Here is a 22,167-nt window from a genome sequence, read left to right as displayed (position 1 = left end):
AAAACAGTATACCTGAGAAAAAGAATGAATAGATCTTTGGATTTCATTTGAACCATTTCTTTTATCATGGTCTGCAGCACAATCACACATGGGGACTGTTCTAACTTATCTACCTTAACACCATAACCATAACCTGTTCGAACTTATGTGGTGGTAACCTTAAAGAACTCTGGTTCTAGGGTACATAATCAATTATTTACTGTATCCATAATCTCCTCATTGGTTTCAAATTACTGAGTAGAAGCCAGTAACAACTTGATGAAGAGATAGTTACTACTTGGTTACAAGTCTTGGTTGTGGAGGCAAAGTAAAAGATTTTTCCACTTAAACTCCTCAATTAAAGCCTTTATGGAACCTGTAGAATGGAGCCATGCATGTCATCTTCTGAATTTCTTGCTACAGTCTCTCATAGCAGTGCTGTAACATTAACATTATTATCATAAACTGAACACAATTGTTGATTGATTTTGGAACACTAATTGCATTTAACAGCAAAAACTCTATACATTGATCCTCATAGAAAGTGACTATGATAGGTTACATAATCCTTTGAGTACGCTATACCACCACGGAGTGGAATTGATATTAAGGGCTTATTGTTAATTGATGTATTGTTAACTGATGTTTTTGTAAAATAAGAGTGATTACCACTTTGCATGAATTGTGTTGCTATGGCAACTGGTTTATTTCCAACAGCTAATCAAAAATCAGTTTAAACAAACCTTATATTCTCAAAAATTTGTGATCCCTGACAATAAAAATACTAAGATTTTGGTTATGACATTCAATGAGGGGCACTGTGTAAATGTACACCCTTCTCCAAATTTCTGCTACCAAATTCTCATTGGACTTTTATAATTTTATTAGCAAATCATACAATTATCAGTGAATCTTGGTGATACTGTGCCCTTTCACTTCAAAAACTCAGGCACACTATGCACCTGGTAATTGGTAGAAATGATAACGATTCTGTATTTCACTAACTGTTACTTTATCACCTTCGAATTGGGAGAACAGCTGCAACAAAATTACAGACTGATGCTTACTCCTGTTCATGTGCTTTGCTTTGTTACTGTGGTAACCAATTTATTTTAAGTAACAGATTGGAAATCAATTTTTGAATAGCCCTTGAATCTCATTTATGTTAAATATTTATTCTTTCTTTTTCCTGTTTAGCCAACGGTAACTACCGTTTAGATAATACTTCAGAGGACGATATGTATGAGTGTGAATGAAGTGTAGTCTTGTACATTCTCAGTTCGACCATACCTGAGATGTGTGGTTAATTGAAACCCAACCACCAAAGAACACCGGTATCCACGATCTAGTATTCAAGTCCATGTAAAAATAATTGGCTTTACTAAGACTTCAACACTGGAACTCTCGACTTCCAAATCAGCTGATTTGGGAAGACGCATTCACCACTAGACCTACCCGGTGGGTTATGTTAAATATTTATTATGCCAATATTTCTGCACAAAGTATAATGTCATATGTTGCTCTCTCAAACGGTCATAGTTTTCAAGAATCAAAAATGGGCTATTAGATCATTATTTGGTACCCACAAAATTAGTTATGCTAATTTGTCCTTGTGTTTATATTTAAGAAAGTGCAATCTTTGCTAAAAAGAAAGGTCACTTATTCTTAAAAAAAAAATAATAATATCCTTCTTACAAATGCTTTACTTTACCAAACCAGATAAATGACTGTTTTCAAACAACACAGAATACTTTGGTTTATGAGAAAGAATCAGTGCATCCATTGCTATTTCTAATAAACTGTTGAACAATTTCAAAAATTTTACTAACAATTTATTTAAAATACACTTATAAGACTTTCTTATTATTCTGTTGACGAATTTTTAAATATTACTAATTAAAAAAAAAGTGTTTAATTGGACCCAATTCTATGTGCTCAAAATAATTTTCTATAGCCGTTTCTAAACCGTGAACTATATTGTGGTAATTTTTTATAATTAATGTAAATATGTTTCACATTTAGTTCCTTGAACAAAATAAAGTAAGTATTGTGATCGCGAAACATTTCGGTTTTCATATTTCAACGGAAATATCCATTTTGACCATCCCTTAATCGATTTTGACTAGTTTTGGCATGACATTTGTACGTACGTATCTATGTTGCATAACTCAAAAACGATTAGCTGTTGGATGTTGAAATTTTGGATTTAGAACTGTTGCAACATGTAATTCTGCACCTCCCATTTTGATTGCAATGAAACTTAAAATTTTAATTAATGAAATATTTTGATCTTAAAGGGAAGGCACATCGGTTCGAATCAGTCTTCATCTCCTTTTGTTTTTTTTAACTTTTTTTTAAAATTTAAATATATTAATTTAATAATTAACACGCAATTGTAAAAAAAGTTTTACAATAAATAATTATAAAAAAATGAAAAAAAATTATTAGTGAAAAAACATTTCATATACTTTTAAAAATGTGTACATGTAATTTAATAGGCATATATATGTGTATATGTAATAGATTTGGTGAAACATCTGCTTATTTAATATTAATTGAAAATTACAATTTAGAATTGAATTATTTTTTAATTTTCTAGTTTAATTTCTATTTCATTTTATTTAATTATTCTGGAATTTCTGTTGAGTGATTGAAAAATAGACTGTCACAAGAACTATATACACTGAGGCATACATGCCCGATCTTTAATAAATTACAAAAAATTCTTATCTTTTAGTTCATTACTCCTGTGACATGTCGGACAATATTCTCCGTAAGTCAGAGTTAATCATAATTTGGTTTATTTGTTTCTTGTTGCCAATCATTTAATCGCTCTTTGGTTTGATATAATTATTCCGTTTTAAATTGGTTGCACGTTCTCTAGTTTTCAAATTTTCTCTCCCTTTATATTCTTTTTTTTCTTTCCTTGGTCTTAATGTTTTCTTCTTTATATTTATCATCTTCTCTTAATCTTTTTATTCTTTCTTTGGTTTTAACATTTTTTCCTCTTTATATTTATCATCTTCTCTTAAATTTTATTCTTCCCTTGTTCTTAACATTTTCTTTCCTTTCTTATTCATCTTCTTGTCGTTTTTTGAGATGTATTTCTTCATGTTATTTTTCTTTTTCCTGTATGATTGTTTCTTTTTCATTTTTGATTATTTACCAAATAATCCAATAATAAAAACTGAATATTTTATACCGTTAGGTCAAAATTAACATTTGTAACCAGTATGCAGGAGTTCACTAAACAGAATAGTTTAATTATTATTAACTTTTGTTTATACAACATATCAGAAATCTAAAACATTTGTTAATCAGCAACTCACAAAGATACGAATAATACTGATCTAGTAATACGAGTAATAAAGATACTTTTATTCTATTCTAATATTTCATGTATGATTGTTGAATTAATAATTATATAAATATTTGGTGTTAATAAAAGCTAATATTTCAGCAATTGTGTAACTGTCCACTTTATTAAAGAATTGGAGGATCGTATCTCACTTTCAGCTGAATAAGTTTGAATGAAGTGGAGCAAAAAATGTGTATATGTAATTTAATAAGCGTACAAGGAAGTCATGTGATGGCAACATCAGATTTTTATCACATAATTTGTTTTTATATTTATAATTTATCTTATGTTGATATGATCTGTATAATCAAAAAAAATTACAATGAAATTGTAAACCATACGGTAAGATTCTCGCAGAAATCATTTCTTCGGCTCAAAAAAAGAAAATTTCTGTAATATAAAATTGTTTTTAACGAAACGGTACTGGTATCAAAAAAGGTAAGACACTACATTTATATTATCAAATTTTTTTATTAATTTAGAATTTTCTTAAAAAAAAAATTCATGTTAAATATATGTAATACACAATTGATAATAAACAATGTCTAAGCGTTCTATATAATAAATAAAAATACAAAAAATTGTTACAAAACTCTTACCGGCCCAGTTTCATTTATTACACAACGAATAATCATAAGAATTATATTGTTTCTGTAAATGTGATATATATTACATATAAATGAAAATGGGCCGGTAAGACTTTTGTAACAAATTTATATTTTTTTTGCTTATTATATGGAACGCTTGAACATTGTTTATTATCAATTGTATATTACATATATTTTACACGTATTTTGTTTTAAAGAAAATTCTAAATTAATAACAGATTTTGATAATAGAAATTTAGTGTCTTCCTTTTCTGATATCAGTATCGTTTTGTTAAAAACAGTTTTATTATTATTACAGAGATTTTCGTTTTTTGAGTGGAGGAAATTATACCTGTGAGACTCTTACCATGCGGTTTACAATTTCATTGTAATTTTTTTGGATATCACTGCATTTTGTTAGATAATTCTTTTATTTTTTTTATGAATTGCTGATTGTTATCTTATGGATTTATTATTAAAATTTATTGTCTTTCTAGAACAAACAAATTGAATTTCATGGCCAATTTTTTTTGTTGATAGTGATATCATTCACTTCATATCATATTTTTCATTTTTTAATAAAACTAGTAAACTCTTAAGTCTCTTGTAAACTAATATTTCTATTTTTTATTTTTTTTAATTGAATTTTTTTTTAAAAGTAATGGGAATTAAAACAATTGTTTCATTTTCAGTACTTTCATTTTACATAAAGACATTTACTATTAAAACAATCTGTTGTATATCTTTTTTTAAATTTAATTATTTCAAGTACATCAAGTTTTTGTATGCTACCTAGTACTATCAAGTACTGCTATCTAGCGGTGCGATTCATAAAGATACATTAAAAAAATAAATAAAATGACATATTCGAGTCCTGCGGTTCATCAAATTGAAAAAAAAGTTGTCTAACAAAATTCTAGGTATTTTTTGAAAGTATTCTTCATTACAAATTTAACTGAACTGAAATATAATGTTTTTACGCTTATTTTATTTTTTCTCGTTCATTTCACTGTTAGTTTAGTTCATGTTTAGAACTGTAAACATAGTTAATTGACTTCATCGCCTCTTACCGATGAAGTTCTAACGAACGCCATGATTTTTAGTAACTATCAGAATAAGAATTGTTTATTTATATATCATATTGAATTAAAGCATCCCTTGTGCAAAGAAACATGAGTGATACACTGACTGAATTGCTGGCCAATTTTCTGTTTTTTAAGTATATATATTCTTTGAAATTGAACTAAGTAGTTTCAATATATTATGATAACATATATTAAAATTATTTCAATTAAGATTTTGTGTTTTATATTAGATTGATTTTTGAACATAATGTGCGCTATATTTTGTGTATTCTGTTTGAATAAATTCTAATGTCCAATATACATCCTTTGTGAGATCAAAGCACTTAATAAACATGGGCTTTATTTTTTATAATGATAATGTTTAATGAATGATGATTTGTTTTTTGTTTTAAAAGTTTCATCGCACCTATCTTTTTTAACTTTTTGAGTTATTGTGTCTGAATTTTTTATGTATGTGTTTTATTTTTATTTATTTTGTGTGGAGGGAGATATTGAATGCATGGTTATATCCATTTGTGTGTGTTAATTATTGTATGATGTTTAATTCTATGTAATCTTAAGGCGATATAAGTACGTTAAATGAGTATGGATTAACCACCCACATTAACATCCTTGATATTCAACATACAAATGAAAAAGATTATATCTTAACTTTCTTAGACATTACGAGGTATAAAAACACATATTAATATACTAAAGTGAACCGCCAAAATTAAAATCACATTCATCTCATCTTCATTCTGTATGTGTGTATATATATATATATATATATATATATATATATACATACAGAGTGGTCCAGAAGAATAAGCCAATACTTTGACAACTCATTCTAGAGGCTAAAAATAAGAAAAAAGTTCATATAAACATAGGTCCAAAAACGCTTTGTTAGCGAATTATACAGAGTGAAAGATTTCGCTCGAGTTTCAGTTCCTCCGGGTAAATTAAGGCTTTCTGAAATTCTGGGAAGGTCAATTAAGGCACAAATTCAATTGTTTCTTATGGTTTTTGAGCTGGGAAATCGAAAAAAATAGGTCCAAGAAATGTAACTCTCTTAGTTTCTAAGATATCCCATGTAAAACGCCAAAAATAGGGTCAAAAAACACATTTTCTTTTGTTTGACATACAATAACGTTGTTAAATTGGCAATAAATCATACATTTTTTAAACTTAATTGTAGAGAATTTAATTATAAGAAGATTGATGTAAATAATGTCAGCAGAAAACAAATAAAATTTTAAACATGTCGAACAAAACCGACAAAAACTTAGAAGAAAATATTACAAAAAAAGAAAACAGGTGTGTCTAGTAGGTACAATAATTTTAGACCTATGGAAAACAAATTGGCAACGCTGATTTTTTTCATCACAATTTTTTAAAATACTACTCATTGTTGTCAGTTAATTGTTTGCAATATTACGTCAAATTTTTATTGTAAAAATTTCAGAAAACTGTTAATAAGTGTAATTTTGTATTCATTTTACAATGCATAAAAATCAAGTCTGTTAAAAAAAGTAAAATTCTGTTTATTTTTGTTTTGAAAAATGCCGCGTGTCTTCACTAATGCCGAATATGCCGACATGATTTTCATCTATGGATTTTGCAATGGAAGTGCTGCGGCAGCGGTTACAGAATATCAAAATAGGTATCCTGTACCAAATCGTAAAGTATTTATTAGAATTTTTAATATTCTTCGTGAGAATGGTACACTTCCCAGCGCTCATATTTCATCTGAACGACAGGCAAATCATGCTGATGAAGGTGAAAACATTCTACAGATAGAATGTTTAATTCCATTTATACTATTTTCGGATGCGCATCAGTGGTCTGAAGAAAACCCACATGCTACAGTGGAAAAAAATTTCCTGCAACGATTTTCAGTGAATGTTTGGTGTGGTATCAAAGAGGACCAATCAATCAGGACTGTGTCACAGGGAGAAATTATCTGGAATTTTTACATAATGAATTTATTATATTGCTGGAAAATATCCCCTTAGCAAAACGAATTGAAATGTATTACCAATTTTATGGAGCTCCTACACATTTCACTAATAAAGTAAGGCAATTTCTTGATGAAATGTTTGCCACCAGATCCCCAGACCTCACTCCATTGGGTTTGTGGGGATAGTCGAAAAATGAGGTTTACAAGCAAAAACTAGACACTCGCGATGAACTGATTGCTCGCATTCTCAACACTACAGCTATAATCAAGGAACGCGAAGATACCGTTAGACTGGCAACACAAAATCTAGTACAATGCTTTGAAAAGTCCATTGAACACAACGGTGGCATTTTTGAAAGTTATTAAACCACATGAAATACTACTTGTAAGCAGCATTTTATGATTATCATAAAAAAACAGTAAATATTCTTTCTTCCTCCAGTTATTTTCTACTGTACATAACGAAAAAGTTTTTTCAATCTGTTAAAAATTAATCTGTTTTGTTGTTAATAAAAGTCGACATGTTTAAAATTTTATTTGTTTTCTGTTGACTTTATTTACATCATTATATGCTTAAAAAATGTATGATTTATTGCCAATTTAACAACGTTATTGTACGTCAAACGTAAGAAAATGTGTTTTTTGACCCTATTTTTGGCGTTTTACATGGGATATCTTAGAAACTAAGAGAGTTACATTTTTTGGACCTATTTTTTTTTATTTCCCAGCTCAAAAACCATAAGAAACAATTGAATTTGCGCCTTAATTTACCTTCCCAGAATTTCAGAAAGCCTTAATTTACCCAGAGGAACTGAAACTCAGGTGAAATCTTTCACTCTGTATAACTCGCTAACGAAGAGTTTTCGGACCTACGTTTATATGAACTTTTTTCTTATTTTTAGCCTTTAGAATGAGTTGTCAAAGTGTTGCCCTATCCTCCTGAATCATTCTGTATAGTTAAAAAAATGTAACTTCAGTTACTTTCGTAAAAGAAAGCAGTTGGACCGATCATTCAAGATGTCTATAAAAGTTACTCTTATATTGTGACATGAGTTTAAATTTTAAAAATGTTATATTAAAATAAATTTGGTTTATTTGTCACTAAAAATTAATATTGTTTTATATTGAATAACCAGTCAGAAAACAGTCCACAGAAGTTAAAAAGAATTTTACTGATTATGAAAATTATAATTTTTTTCTTACATACCCAGGTGTGAATTTTGTTTTGATAATATACTTAAGCTCTTCTTTGGAACCAAGAAATGAATATGGTTGTCGATAGATTGACTTTGAAACATTATATAAGCCAGTTTCTATGTTTGGAACAAAATCTGCCGACTTAAAAAGTGCATTTGCTACTGGATCACTAGAATTTTCAAAGGCTGATTTCCAGTCACTTCCATCTATAAAATGGCAAAATAAATTGATTAATTACATAAAAATGTTAAATAAGAAAGTAATGTAAATTTAATATTCCCCTTGTGATTCTTTTTTAATTAACAAGTGTTATCCTAAATCTTAAACTAGCTGTATATTAAATAACAAATTTCTAAATCTGATGATTTAGAAATAAGTATAAGACTATGCTACAGATATTACTACATTGCCATCCTTCATTAGCATTGCCAATAGTAATTTGATGCATGACAACAAAGCTTGTTACTTGTTTTCAAGTTATAACTTCTAATTAAGCATTTGGAAATTTACACTAACCATAATTCAAGAGCATGCCATATAGAGCAGTTGATCAAAGTCCCAAATTTCTAACATAGTTTACCAAGATCACAGTGTAGATTAGAATATGTTTTATAATTATAGTATTAGAAATGAACATTGGTAAAATAGACGGAGCATACAGGAAAGTTAAGGAGAATTTTGGGGTACATAAATTAAAATCTAATAATGTGTTAAACAAAGATGGTACACCAATATATAATACGAAAGGTAAAGTCGATAGATGGGTGGAATATATTGAAGAGTTATACGGAGGAAATGAATTAGAAAATGGTGTTATAGAGGAAGAAGAGGAAGTTGAGGAGGATGAAATGGGAGAAACAATACTGAGATCTTAATTTAAGAGAGCATTAAAAGATTTAAATGGCAGAAAGGCTCCTGGAATAGACGGAATACCTGTAGAATTACTGCGCAGTACAGGTGAGGAAGCGATTGATAGATTATACAAACTGGTGTGTAATATTTATGAAAAAGGGGAATTTCCGTCAGACTTCAAAAGAAGTGTTATAGTTATGATACCAAAGAAAGCAGGGGCAGATAAATGTGAAGAATATAGAACAATTAGTTTAACTAGTCATGCATCAAAAATCTTAACTAGAATTTTATACAGAAGAATTGAGAGGAGAGTGGAAGAAGTGTTAGGAGAAGACCAATTTGGTTTCAGGAAAAGTATAGGGACAAGGGAAGCAATTTTAGGCTTCAGATTAATAGTAGAAGGAAGATTAAAGAAAAACAAACCGACATACTTGGCGTTTATAGACCTAAAAAAGACATTCGATAACGTAGACTGGAATAAAATGTTCAGCATTTTAAAAAAATTAGGGTTCAAATACAGAGATAGAAGAACAATTGCTAACATGTACAGGAACCAAACAGCAACAATAACAATTGAAGAACATAAGAAAGAAGCCCTAATAAGAAAGGGAGTCCGACAAGGATGTTCCCTATCGCCGTTACTTTTTAATCTTTACATGGAACTAGCAGTTAATGATGTTAAAGAACAATTTAGATTCGGAGTAACAGTACAAGGTGAAAAGATAAAGATGCTACGATTTGCTGATGATATAGTAATTCTAGCCGAGAGTAAAAAGGATTTAGAAGAAACAATGAACGGCATAGATGAAGTCCTACGCAAAAACTATTGCATGAAAATAAACAAGAACAAAACAAAAGTAATGAAATATAGTAGAAATAACAAAGATGGACCACTGATTGTGAAAATAGTTGGAGAAAAGATTATGGAGGTAGAAGAATTTTGTTATTTGGGAAGTAAAATTACTAAAGATGGACGAAGCAGGAGCGATATAAAATGCCGAATAGCACAAGCTAAACGAGCCTTCAGTAAGAAATATAATTTGTTTACATCAAAAATTAATTTAAATGTCAGGAAAAGATTTTTGAAAGTGTATGTTTGGAGTGTCGCTTTATATGGAAGTGAAACTTGGACAATCGGAGTATCTGAGAAGAAAAGATTAGAAGCTTTTGAAATGTGGTGCTATAGGAGAATGTTAAAAATCAGATGGGTGGATAAAGTGACAAATGGAGAGGTATTGCGGCAAATAGATGAAGAAAGTAGCATTTGGAAAAATATAGGTAAAAGCAGAAACAGACTTATAGGCCACATACTAAGGCATCCTGGAATAGTCGCTTTAATATTGGAAGGACAGGTAGAAGGGAAAAATTGTATAGGCAGGCCACGTTTGGAGTATGTAAAACAAATTGTTGGGGATGTAGGATGTAGAGGGTATACTGAAATGAAACGACTAGCACTAGATAGGGAATCTTGGAGAGCTGCATCAAACCAGTCAAATGACTGAAGACAAAAAAAAAAATTATAGTATTTTTTTAATTTTTTTTTTATTAAACTAATGGAAGATGAGAATTTTCTCATTGTTAAAGATACATGTTAAAAATATATGTTTGTGTGTATGCATGCGCCTGCATGTCATTGTGGTGCAGTAATATTTTATATTTTGTACATTTAAACCAAGAATGGATATTTTGAATTTTATTTTTGTCATCCTTGGTGAGTCAGAACTTCATATAGAATGAATCAAAGATTAAATATAATATAATTATAATAATGTAATCCTAAACCTAAAACTATCATAATTATTAATTATTCTTCATTAGTGATAAATGTTATAATTCTCTTTTGTATATTTAATATCTATTATTACAGTTATGTATGAAATTCATCTACAATAATAATTACTCATTACTATGAATGGAAAAGATTTATTAAATAGAAAATTATAATTGTTATAGCTATTATTACTACATGGTTAATAAATTAGAAACCAAGAATAAAAACTAAATAAAAGTAAGTATTTAGACTGTATTATATCTAAAAAAAACTTCAGAAAAATTTGCACCAAAGTAAAAAATTATACTTTTTATCATTATAGCATAAAAATCCAATGCTAAGCAGTGTTCATGACAAACAGATTAAAAAATATTCAAATGTAACAAAGTATACAATTTAATTTTTAGTTCAAAAAATCGTTTAATTTACCTGGATTAAATTTTCAACTGAATTAAATTTTCAACTGAACCACCAGAGGAACATTCTTTATTATATTAAAAAAAAGGGGATCATGAAAATCAATCCGTTTGGTAAAGAGCAATTTTAAAAATTTTCATATACAAGTTGAATTGCAGCCAGCTCCTTTATTTCAAAGCCAGTTAGAAAAAAAGATGATAAGCTATTACTGCTGAGGTTTTAGAAATAATATTGTAATTAATTTATTAAACCAATAACTGCTGATTACTATTAAAAAAAATTGTGGTATGTACTGCTACTGTTAATAAAAATCAGTATATAAGCTTTTTGAGTCATACATGAGTACATTTTATTTTAAAGGTTACACAAGTACAAAAAAATTAACATCAAACCAAACTTGTTTATAGGTAACCTGTGAACTTTGTAGGATATTTCTTTTTTTTAACATTTATATCTCTATTCTAATGTTCATTTATTTTAAGAGAATTAAGAATTAATTATAAAGAGAGCAGAGCTATTTATAATATTTACAATAATTAGGTAGAAGTAATAATAGTAAAAGATGAAGAAAGGTGAACTCTGATTTAGAAAGGACTGAGATGATGAAGTAGTAGTCTATTTCCACTGTTTTTAAACATGTACATAGAGAAAGCATTATAGGAATTTAGGATTAGCAGTATAGGAAAAATTGACAGTGAAGTACTATATACGTAGAAAAATTAATAATATTAAGATTCTCGGATAAAATAGTTCTTTGAATAGAAGTTTGAGTAGTGAATAGAATGTATGACGAGGCCAAAAATACAGTTAGAAAGTAAACAAGGCTTAAAGTTAATGAAATGCAATAGAAAGGGGATATTGGAATTAGATTTTAAGTAGGAAACATAATATTCCAGAAATTAAAATTCTTTGACAGTAATTATGTGGAGTATAGTGTTTTATGATAGTTAAATAAGGAGACCTGAAAAACAAACAGGAAAAGAGTAGAGTCCTTTGAAGTATGTGTTACTAGTAGTATGTGTACTAGTAAACATACTGGTATGTGTGTTGAAAATAATGCAGGCCAATAAAGCTAGAAATGAAGATAACTAGAGTAATGGTACATAATTAAGACAGCCAGCTTTAGTTAATGTAAAGTAGAGAGGTTTTTACAGAAAACAAAAACTCAAGAGGAACAGCAAAAATGAAACTGAACTCTTATTTGTTCATGCATTTTAATATGTGTACCTCCCCTTCAGTACTCAAAAAAATGAATAACAGAACACTTTTTCCTTTGATTTGTGTTACAAGTAAATTTAATAATTTTACAATGCCCTACTATGTTCAAGACATCATGCTGCCACTAGTTGACAACTTTTCAGTCATAAATATCAACACTGCCTACTTAAAGTTCAGTGGCATATTGTTACAAGAGCATTTAAAGAATTTTTTTTTCCTTCACATGTAGTGTATATTTTTATTTAATCAACATTTTTAATTTGTTATATTTATTTGTCCAATTCTTATTGGTAACTGATTTTTGATTTATAAAGCTCTGTATTTGATCCAGAACAATTAATTAATATAAAAACAAAGTATAGAAAACTTTGAAGAAATATTTTCAAAAGAATGCGACCAAATAATAGAGAAGAAGCTTTTTTTGGGAACATATTCCTTATTACAAAAGCAAAGTTAGGAGTTAATGAAATGTTACTTAAAATTTTGTTCTTGAAGAAAGAAATTTAATCCTATAACATTACTCCATATTTATATTTGTCATTGTGTTTTGTAATTGGAGTAAAAATCTTATATCAACACAATTTTTATTATATTCTAATCCTGATTTATTCTACACACTTAATGATGAAAATGGTGGGCGAAAAAAATTCAGATCCTTGCTTGAAATTGAATCTACCAGTTTAAGAGTTTCACAATAGAAGAAGTTTTTTAAGACCTGTTTTTAACAAAGCACTAGATAGAAATATACATTTATATACCATATTATTAAAAGTTGTTCTTGTTTGCATTTTTGATGAAAATCTAAATTCTTTGAAGAAAACCCACAGGAATTAAGGAAAATTATGCATAAAATTAAGTTTTTTTGGCTGTGTTCTTGGTAGTGCAATTTCAAAATTTTATGTTTGATTTTTTTAAATATATAAAGAACTGTTTATATTTATAAACCGGTTTTGTGTCCTAAACATTTATAAAAACATTCTTTGATAGTTGTGTTCAGTATAGTGATGATTTTTTATAGAAACTACTAAATTGGCTCTCACAAACATTCAATGTAATTTTTGACATAGAACTATGTATTTTAATCTTGTTTGTACTGATGTGGTACATACACAGTTTCATACCTTTAATTAACATAAGATGAATAAAGAAGATATGAAGAATTTTATTTCAGACAGGATGTGATGAGATTTTAGAATCTCATTATATCTGTTTGTCTTACATTCTATTCAGTACTGGTAAAGTAGAAGTCCATGAAACATGGAACCTAACTTTAACTCTCCTACCAATTATGAGGTTCATAAATTTATTTATATTTTTCAAGAGGAAAGGCATTGTCACCTAGATCAATTGATGATTGTGTAGTGCTTATGGTAAGTAATATTTTGAGTAACAGTTCTACGAGAGATAGGTGCTGGAAATTCAGATAGAAATAAACAGATGTAAATAATAAAAGCAAAAAGAGTGATAATTATAACTTGTTAAAAAAAATTTGAACAAATCACGTGAGATAAAAGTTATTTAATAATTTTTGACCTTTCAAATGAATTTACATAAATTTATGAGTTTTATAAATTCTGAGCAAGTCCTGTTAGCAAAATAAGTTAGTGCCCTCATTTGTCCATGAGCTTGGTATACTTTGAATGCTACAATAAAAAATGGAGTGATATTTCAAAAGAATTATGATTACGTGATGTACAAAATCTAAATAATGGTTAAGACCTATGAAGTGAAACAAATTTGACCAGGAACTATCAAACCAAAATATGTTGACTTACCTGTTTCAGAACTACAAGGAGAATTTTTTGACAAAATCCAAGGAACTTTGAACCACAATAATATCAGAAGTTTATTGTGAACTGCAGGAGAAGAATCTTTGTAGGTTAATCTAAAAAGCAGTCCTCGTAAACAATTTTATTTTGTACTGAACATATGCAACCACACTATTGTATCACATAAAGACTTTATTTTAATAGTTTAGTTGGGAAATGATATAGGTGGTGACTAGCTAAATGAAGTAAACATGAGTAATTTATCAATATATTATAGTAGAATCTTTCACTTTTTCCATTTTTTAATCAGCAAACAGGAAGTAAACATTTAACAGCTATCTTATACTGAAAAATATAAACTAATTAATAGAAACATGAATACTAACGAATCACTCCAATTTTGTAGTTTTTTAGAAGAAGGTCCTTTGCAGTATCCACAACTGCAGGGTATGCAGGTAGTGTAATAAAAGCAATAATACAACCAGTGTAAGCCGCTGTTATTATAATAGTAAACACCCAATAAATACCTAAAAAAAAATTAAGAAAAGATTATTTTTAACAATCAGTTTTTTTTCATTATTTAAGCAATAAATTCTCAAAGGGTAAACATCATTAGAAGATAATTAACCTCCAGTCTGTTCAAGCTAAATAGTTTACAGTCTAGTTGGATACTTCCTTATAACACAAGATTTTAGAATCAATGAGGTTGTTCTTTTAGAAATCCTATATCTGTTTTCTGTGTCTTTTAATTTCTAGAAGAAAAGCAAATTTTTTAAATATTTAAGATGATTAATGGTAACCTTTTTTTGGATTGCCTCTTCTCATCCCCTACCACCATAAAGATAACTAATCTACAAACAGGGAAATGGGGAAATGTAGCTAAGTGTAAAAATTGGAACAGAACAGTAATTGAAAAACCTTTTTTACTAAATCAGCATTTAAAAATAAATCAGCCAAACCCATACTGGAGGCAGTTGACAAAGAGTAGATGGAAAATGAAATGTAATAAAAAAGTACAGAAAAATTACCAATTACCAACCAGTGTAATTAATTAAGTTCTAACACTTTCAGAAGTTATTTCTCCATCTAAAGGAACATCTGATAAACTTGTATATAAGTATTCACTTCACATATTATTTGATGTAGATTAGAATAAAAATAAAATAAAATTTCCATAAATATAATATCAATCAAGTTAAAAAATAAGTCATTTAAATTATAAAATAAATACATTTGTATGTCTAGTCGATAAAAGCACCTAAATTGTTATATTTATGGTATAAAAGCAATTTGGCCAACATATGAATCAATAATTATTGTTTAAAATTTGTTTGAATAAAATAATGTTTGTTCATTTATCAGTTTGTTGTTATTTAAGTAGATGTGGAATTTTTCTAAGATATTTGTTTTATAAAAGTCATTGGAGTATTCAAGGCTATTTAAGGTAAAAGAGAGTAAGGGAAAAATTGGAAAAGGGAAAAATCAAAGAAGGGGAAAACAGGAAAAAGGAAATGGAAAGGGGAGAAAGAGGCAGGGAAAAATGAAACAAGGCAAAGAGAAATGGAGGAATGAAGGGAAAAGGGAATATGGTAAAAACAAAAATAGAAAAAAAAGGAAATTGGGGAAAAGGAGAAATTAAAAGGGAGAAAAGGAAAGGTTAAATTTTGGGAAGTTCTGTAATGGTCATTTTGTTAATGTTTTATCAAACTTACAATTGTGTTCATTTAATCTATATATGTATGTACTCAAATCTAGCAATAGTAAAGCATTTCTGGGTCTGCTAGTGTATAATAATTATAATACGCTTTGTATATATTTTCATAGTATGCTTTTATAACATCCTGATTTGTAGACCTTGGGTTTTAAGGATATGTTCAGTAATATTAGGTTTTTTTTGTTACAAAATAATGCATTTTGATAGACGAAAAATTGTTCACATGCGTTTGTTCTAATAGTCAATTATGCACTGAATTTCCACAACTTTACTTGTGTTCTTGCAGCATGTCACATTATTAATAGATCGAATTTCAACATGTGGCATACTTTACTGCGATGTTTGAATTTCTCGTATAACCTCCTATATTTTTTTAACAAAAACCTTGAAAATAATAATACAGGTTCGTTAATTGTTGACAATACATTACTTAATTTTTATTGTAATTAGGTCATGTAAGATATAAAAAGATGCTGTTATTGAGTTACAATTGTCTTTATAATTTTGTATTAATAGTTTATTAATTTTTGAAAATTTAAATTCCTAAAATTATAACAAATACCTTCTTTTTCAGAATGAAAATGCATATACCACCACTACTAGATGAGGTATTAAATGCTGATTATGCTGAGAAAAAATATTTCTTGACTCCTTTTTGTCAAGGATAAAACATTCAAACGTATCGAAATCAGTTACTGGAAAATCTTTTGATCAATGTTTGTCCGATGTCGATAATTTGGTTGAACCTTTCTGCATAGTTAAATGACTTCTCTTTAGAATATTATTATAAATATAATATTTGGAATATTGTTATTATCCAGGGTATTATTTAGTACTGGAGACTGTATCCTTACTAATTTTAAGAGCAGTGACAGTACATTCTCTAACTTTTTGAAAAGAAATTAAAGGTTAATTCTTTTCTAAAATACTTTTTGATTCATTCTCAAAAACCTTTGTCACTCTGCAGACCATTTCTCGCGCTTGGCTATGAACCATTACACCTTGACCAAAAACTACCCTGTCACAAACAGGGTAGTGATATGCCTACCTCTTTTTGAAGTCTTGCACGACAAAAATTGTTAAAACCAATAGTTAACTAATGATTCTTGAAAAATATTATGTTCTAAAACATAATATAAAAAATAATATGTAGAAAACATAGTTTCATGTATAGAAACCTAGCGTAATTTCTGGCATTAATAGTACTTGAAAGTACTGTATTATATTATTGATGAAAAATGCTGTACAAACGCAGGAAGAGAAATATCACAGACCGCTCTCCACACAGTAGCTAGTCAACAACTCTAAGGCTGCCGAAAGCGTGGTAGTTCTATCCGACAACAACAGAATGACGTGTGTTGCCATGACCAGGCCAATACCCTTCCATCATTTCATTAGGAGAGAGAGAGCAATACTTCAATTGGCCTGAACCAAACATTAGTATAGTAACAATTTGTTGTTATATAAATTATGTTGTAGTAGAAAAAGAAGATGAACATTAAAAAATTGTTTATTATTTTTTTAAATAGTATTTTATAGTTTAAGTTTGAAAATACATGGTAAGTAGACCTAACTAATTTGCTCTTGTTAGCTTTTATGTTTGATTTCTACAGAAGAGGTATCTGTGCAATATGAAATGTTTAATTACACTGGTAAACATAATTTTTGTTTCCTGACATGTGATACATGATTTTAATCTGTTTTTTGATGCTGAAAACGAATATGAACTCAGAATCTTTGCATCACTCACCAAAGAGTGGAAGAAACGAGACAATTTAACTACAAATGGGAAAAATATTATTCATGAGCCCTTAGTTGAACCCAGAAAAATATTTTTACCCACTCTCCATATCAAGCTAGGACTAATGAAAAATTTTGTAAAAACAATAAAGAAAGATAGTCCCGGGTTTTTGTACATCAGGCAGAAATTTCTGAATGTAAGTAAAGAAAAAATTAAAGAAGGAATATTTGTTGGTCCTCAAATAAGAGAGTTGGTCAAAGATAACTTATTTAACTCAGTGTTAAATAATGTAGAAAGTACAGCTTGGGCTTCATTTAAAGATGTTTACAAAACCTTTCTTGGCAAACAAAAATACAACAATTACCACGACATTGTTAATCAACTTGTTACCTCATACAGAGCTATGGGCTGTAATATGTCTTTGAAAATACATTTCCTTCAGTCACATCTGTTTTTTTTTCCAGACAACCTCGGAGACGTAAGTGACACGGTGAATGTTTCCACCAAGGCATTTCGGTAATGGAAAGCGGCTATAAAGGGAAATGTAATACTAACATGTTAGCTGATTACTGTTAGACATTAATTCGCGATGTGCCTGAGGCTATTTATGAAAGAAAAGAATCAGCGAAATCATTCTAACGCAGGTATGGACATGCAAAATTATAAATTTTACAGATTTTAAAAATATTTTCGCTTATTTTTTTTTTTAAGTATAATTTATTTAAAACGCAGGGTGATAGAAAAATTGTGTTCACAAATCTGTAATGTATGCAAAAAAGCAATTCAAGAAATGGTATCATCCTTAGAGAAACATTAAAAAGTTTTTTTTGTCTATCAGTGTTATTAACTTTTGGTAATTTTATGATTACCTGTTATTATGTATACTAATCAAGATTGTGTATGAAATAATGTGTTTGTAAACCAAACACAACTAAAGTTATAATGTATTTTGTGTCTCATGAAAAATGAGAAAATATAAGACCAATTTCAAAAGATGTATAAATTTTTTTATTTCCAATTTTGACTTTTGAATTTTGGTTACCTGAAAATAAAATCTTTATTAAATTTTTAATTCCAGCAGCAGATTTTTACTGACTTTTGGCATTTGCTCTTCTATTTCATCATTTCCTTTATTGTCTCTTTACTGTTTTATACTATTCAAATCTATACACATTCCCTCCAATGATGGCAGATAGTAATTATTTGTAGTAATCTACAAAGAAAACTGTATAGCAGAAATCACTTCAGTTTTTATATCTATTTAATATTTGCTACATATCCTTCTAATAACTCAGCATCTTCACACACTTATTACAGTGAAATGAGCTTAATTAGAAAAATATATCCAATAATCTACTTTTTAACATCCTCTGTCTTTTCAAGATTACAATGTTGGTGTCTAACAAATGAACAAAATGGTATCACTCTGTTAGTTGCTACATAAGGATTTCTTATTAATTACATTCTCAATTTTAGCTGATTAACAATAACAAAAAAAAAATGTAAAATTTGTTAAGCCAATTTTGTGTAAAGCTTAGTACATTGGTTATTTGCAGACTGCATAAAAATAAAATATTTGCGCTACTGCAGTAATTTTATTTATAAATTTTGGCTTAGAAAGTATGATTTAGCTTTGCTTGATAAACTCTCTGATACCAGCATAGAATGTATTATTTCTCCTACTGGTTGATGTTTATTTATATATATATATATATATATATATATAAATTATATTATAATTTTAAATTTTTAAATTATATTTTTATATATATATATATATATATATATTAATAAATATTTTACTCAGATCATAACAGAATTATATTTTATATATATCATGTCAGGAAAGGTATATATCAAGGTCAGGAAAGGTAGGTTTGGAAAGTTTAAAGTTTGGTATTAACACTTTCAGCGCCATGTGTATCATTTTGATACATAGTAATATTACTGTATGGTCCATGTGTATCAAATTGATGCATACATACAGACATACATGAATGCAGAGAGCACTACTAAATATACAGTGGGGCTGGAAGTAAAAACTTGCATCATAGGTCTGGTGCTTAAAGTGTTTAATAAAAGATACATGTTATAAAGATTTTATACGATACATAAAAATCAAATTATGTGAAATAACAGTGAACTTAAGTGAGTAAACAAATTACATGATGATAATAAATAAATAAAATCAATGCAGGATTAAATAATAGTCATAAAGTAGTTAATGGTTAAATAATAAAATCGTTATTCAAAAATGTAAAAAATTCATGTTTACCTATTATTTAAAAACTCATTTGTAAGGGAAATAACAAATTGTAAAAGGAGATCATTTAATTCTACTTTAAATGAAATGGTGAAAGAGCTTTAGATTGTTAAATAATTAATTAATTAAAATATATTAGTTTTTAATGCAAGTGAATATTTTTATGTTTGAGGAAAAATATATTTCAAAACATCTACATGAATCATATTTATTGATGCCAGACAAAAATCCGACGGCCTATTTTATCAGAAAAATTGAACCGATTTATTCAATCAAGTAATCTGAAGAGGTAATATAATATTTTAGATGGGGGTATATACATGCATAATAATATTTAACACTGATGTCAAACTTAATGACCAAATAACATTTTTTTTTTGTGTAGGAGGAGGAAAAAGCCCTACCAGCTGCCGCCAGGCTCGCTCTGATGGCAGTGTGGGGCTCTCACCTACTAAAAAAATCCTTCCCCTCCCCACGCAGGGACTGGACCTAATCATACAGTATGCGCATAGCCCCTGTGTGATTACCCGGGCACAATTATGGTTGAATTAGGATAGCCCAAGCAGCGTCCCCAAGGGACCATTGACAGACAACTTTGAAGAGCCCCTGCCGCCTGACCCCCAAGGCTGGCCACCACTGCTACCTGGCATCAGTTCCTCTGCCTCAGGTATGCTACCTTTTCCTAGCTTGCCTATTTTTTTCCTCAACTGGTTAGCTTTTATTATGGTAGATAAGATTCTTATCTTATTCATTCTTTTTTCTAAACAATAATTTATTTTCAGAGTTATCTCCATCATCAGGACAGAATATATAAATAATGCTTTTTCAAAAAAATTACAAGGATGTTGTGAAATAAAAATTGGATTTAAATTACATACTTAATTTCACAAAGTTGATAATTTGTTAAAACAAGTAGTGATTCACTGATATAATTTAGATATTTTTATATAAAGGAAGTTAAAAACTATAAGACATATGAACTATCTCAGTCATTGACGTCAAGGATTGGAAAAGTATGGCCAGAACATTTTGAAAAGCTTAAATACGTTTTGTATAAACTTTATGCAACACGTACACTCAGCTCTTGAAGTAGAAGGAAATGATTAGATAGCAATTAATTTTTCAAACAAATGAAAACTTTATATTTCATGCATAAAAGTTTCACTGTTAAGTTGCTTTTTTAAATATATAATATTTATTTACTACTGTTTATAAATCTTTTGTAAACAGTTTGAAATTAGATTTTTTACCTACCAATAAACAATCTTGTTGCATTTCTGTTTTCACTAGTCCAGGATCCTTTGCCACTGAATGTAAAACAGTTGGTGAATGTACCGAATACATACCAAAACAAGTTTTCAATTTCTTTTGGGTCATCAATTAAATATTTTAAACTATGCTTGGCTGAAAATGCTATTGGAATAACAGCAAACATATAAATAACTATTAAACCCAACCAGACTTCTAGTTGAAATGGTCCCATAATGGCTCGATACCTGAAAAAAATTTAATGTTTCTAGATTTATAACAATTATAATTGTTGGGTAGTAATTTATTTTCTAGTCTCAAATAAAATGGTAAACTACTTTGGTCATCTAAGATTAGAAATAGTCCATCTATGGATTGATCATATCCTTTCTTTTCTTTTCTTTTCCTTTATTACTTCATTGGATATCTGCCATAATGATTGGATCTTGCTCGTTTCATCTGTGATATCATGCTGTCAGCTGCTTCTTTATGAGAGTTCAATAGTGTGATGACCCTCTTTCCCAGTGAGGATTCTTGAACAGGTTCCTTCCTATTCGCTGATTATACAAAAGTCAAATTAGAGATGTGTACCAGGTAAAACCAGGCTTCCTTTTACTTAAGTTTAATGTAATTAATGTACTTTTCGTTTTGCTTCTTCTTTACCGATACAAATTGGAAATCCTTTGTTCGTTGACTACATAAAGGGATCTATTCCTGTGCTTCCTGCTTTATCACGATGAAGTTTCGGCTAAAGAATTAATCTACAATCAGCTTATGTGATTTTACATTGCATGGAACAAAGATACTTAAAAAAGAATGACTACTGTTATGACCTTTAAGCTAAATGCAATAAGTGTGATTGTGGTATATTTGGAGATGTCCTGTATTCTGGGTCTCTTCTAGTCCAGGTTATAGGTAAGTAAATGTTCTAAACAGAAACAGCTAATTCATATTTATATAATATTTGGCTATTACCTATATACTTTTCCAGCTTAAAAAGACATCACTTCCAATTACTTCAGTTGT

The 22,167-nt window shown here is 28.8% G+C and overlaps 1 protein-coding gene across 1 annotated transcript in view; it reads right to left on the bottom strand.

Annotated features, from left to right (window-relative positions):
* LOC142317965 (ionotropic receptor 21a-like) overlaps positions 1–22,167 on the bottom strand; it is a 66,113-nt gene that overhangs the window by 6,249 nt on the left and 37,697 nt on the right. The window contains 3 exon segments of the mRNA XM_075354497.1: positions 8,159–8,354; positions 14,562–14,702; positions 21,148–21,389. Coding sequence (XP_075210612.1) covers positions 8,159–8,354; positions 14,562–14,702; positions 21,148–21,389 — 579 coding nt within the window.

Source organism: Lycorma delicatula, chromosome 1, assembly GCF_047948215.1.
Source record: "Lycorma delicatula isolate Av1 chromosome 1, ASM4794821v1, whole genome shotgun sequence".
NCBI lineage: Eukaryota > Metazoa > Arthropoda > Insecta > Hemiptera > Fulgoridae > Lycorma > Lycorma delicatula.
Note: the sequence above shows the minus strand (reverse complement) of the source record. Positions and strands in the feature narration are given on the sequence as shown.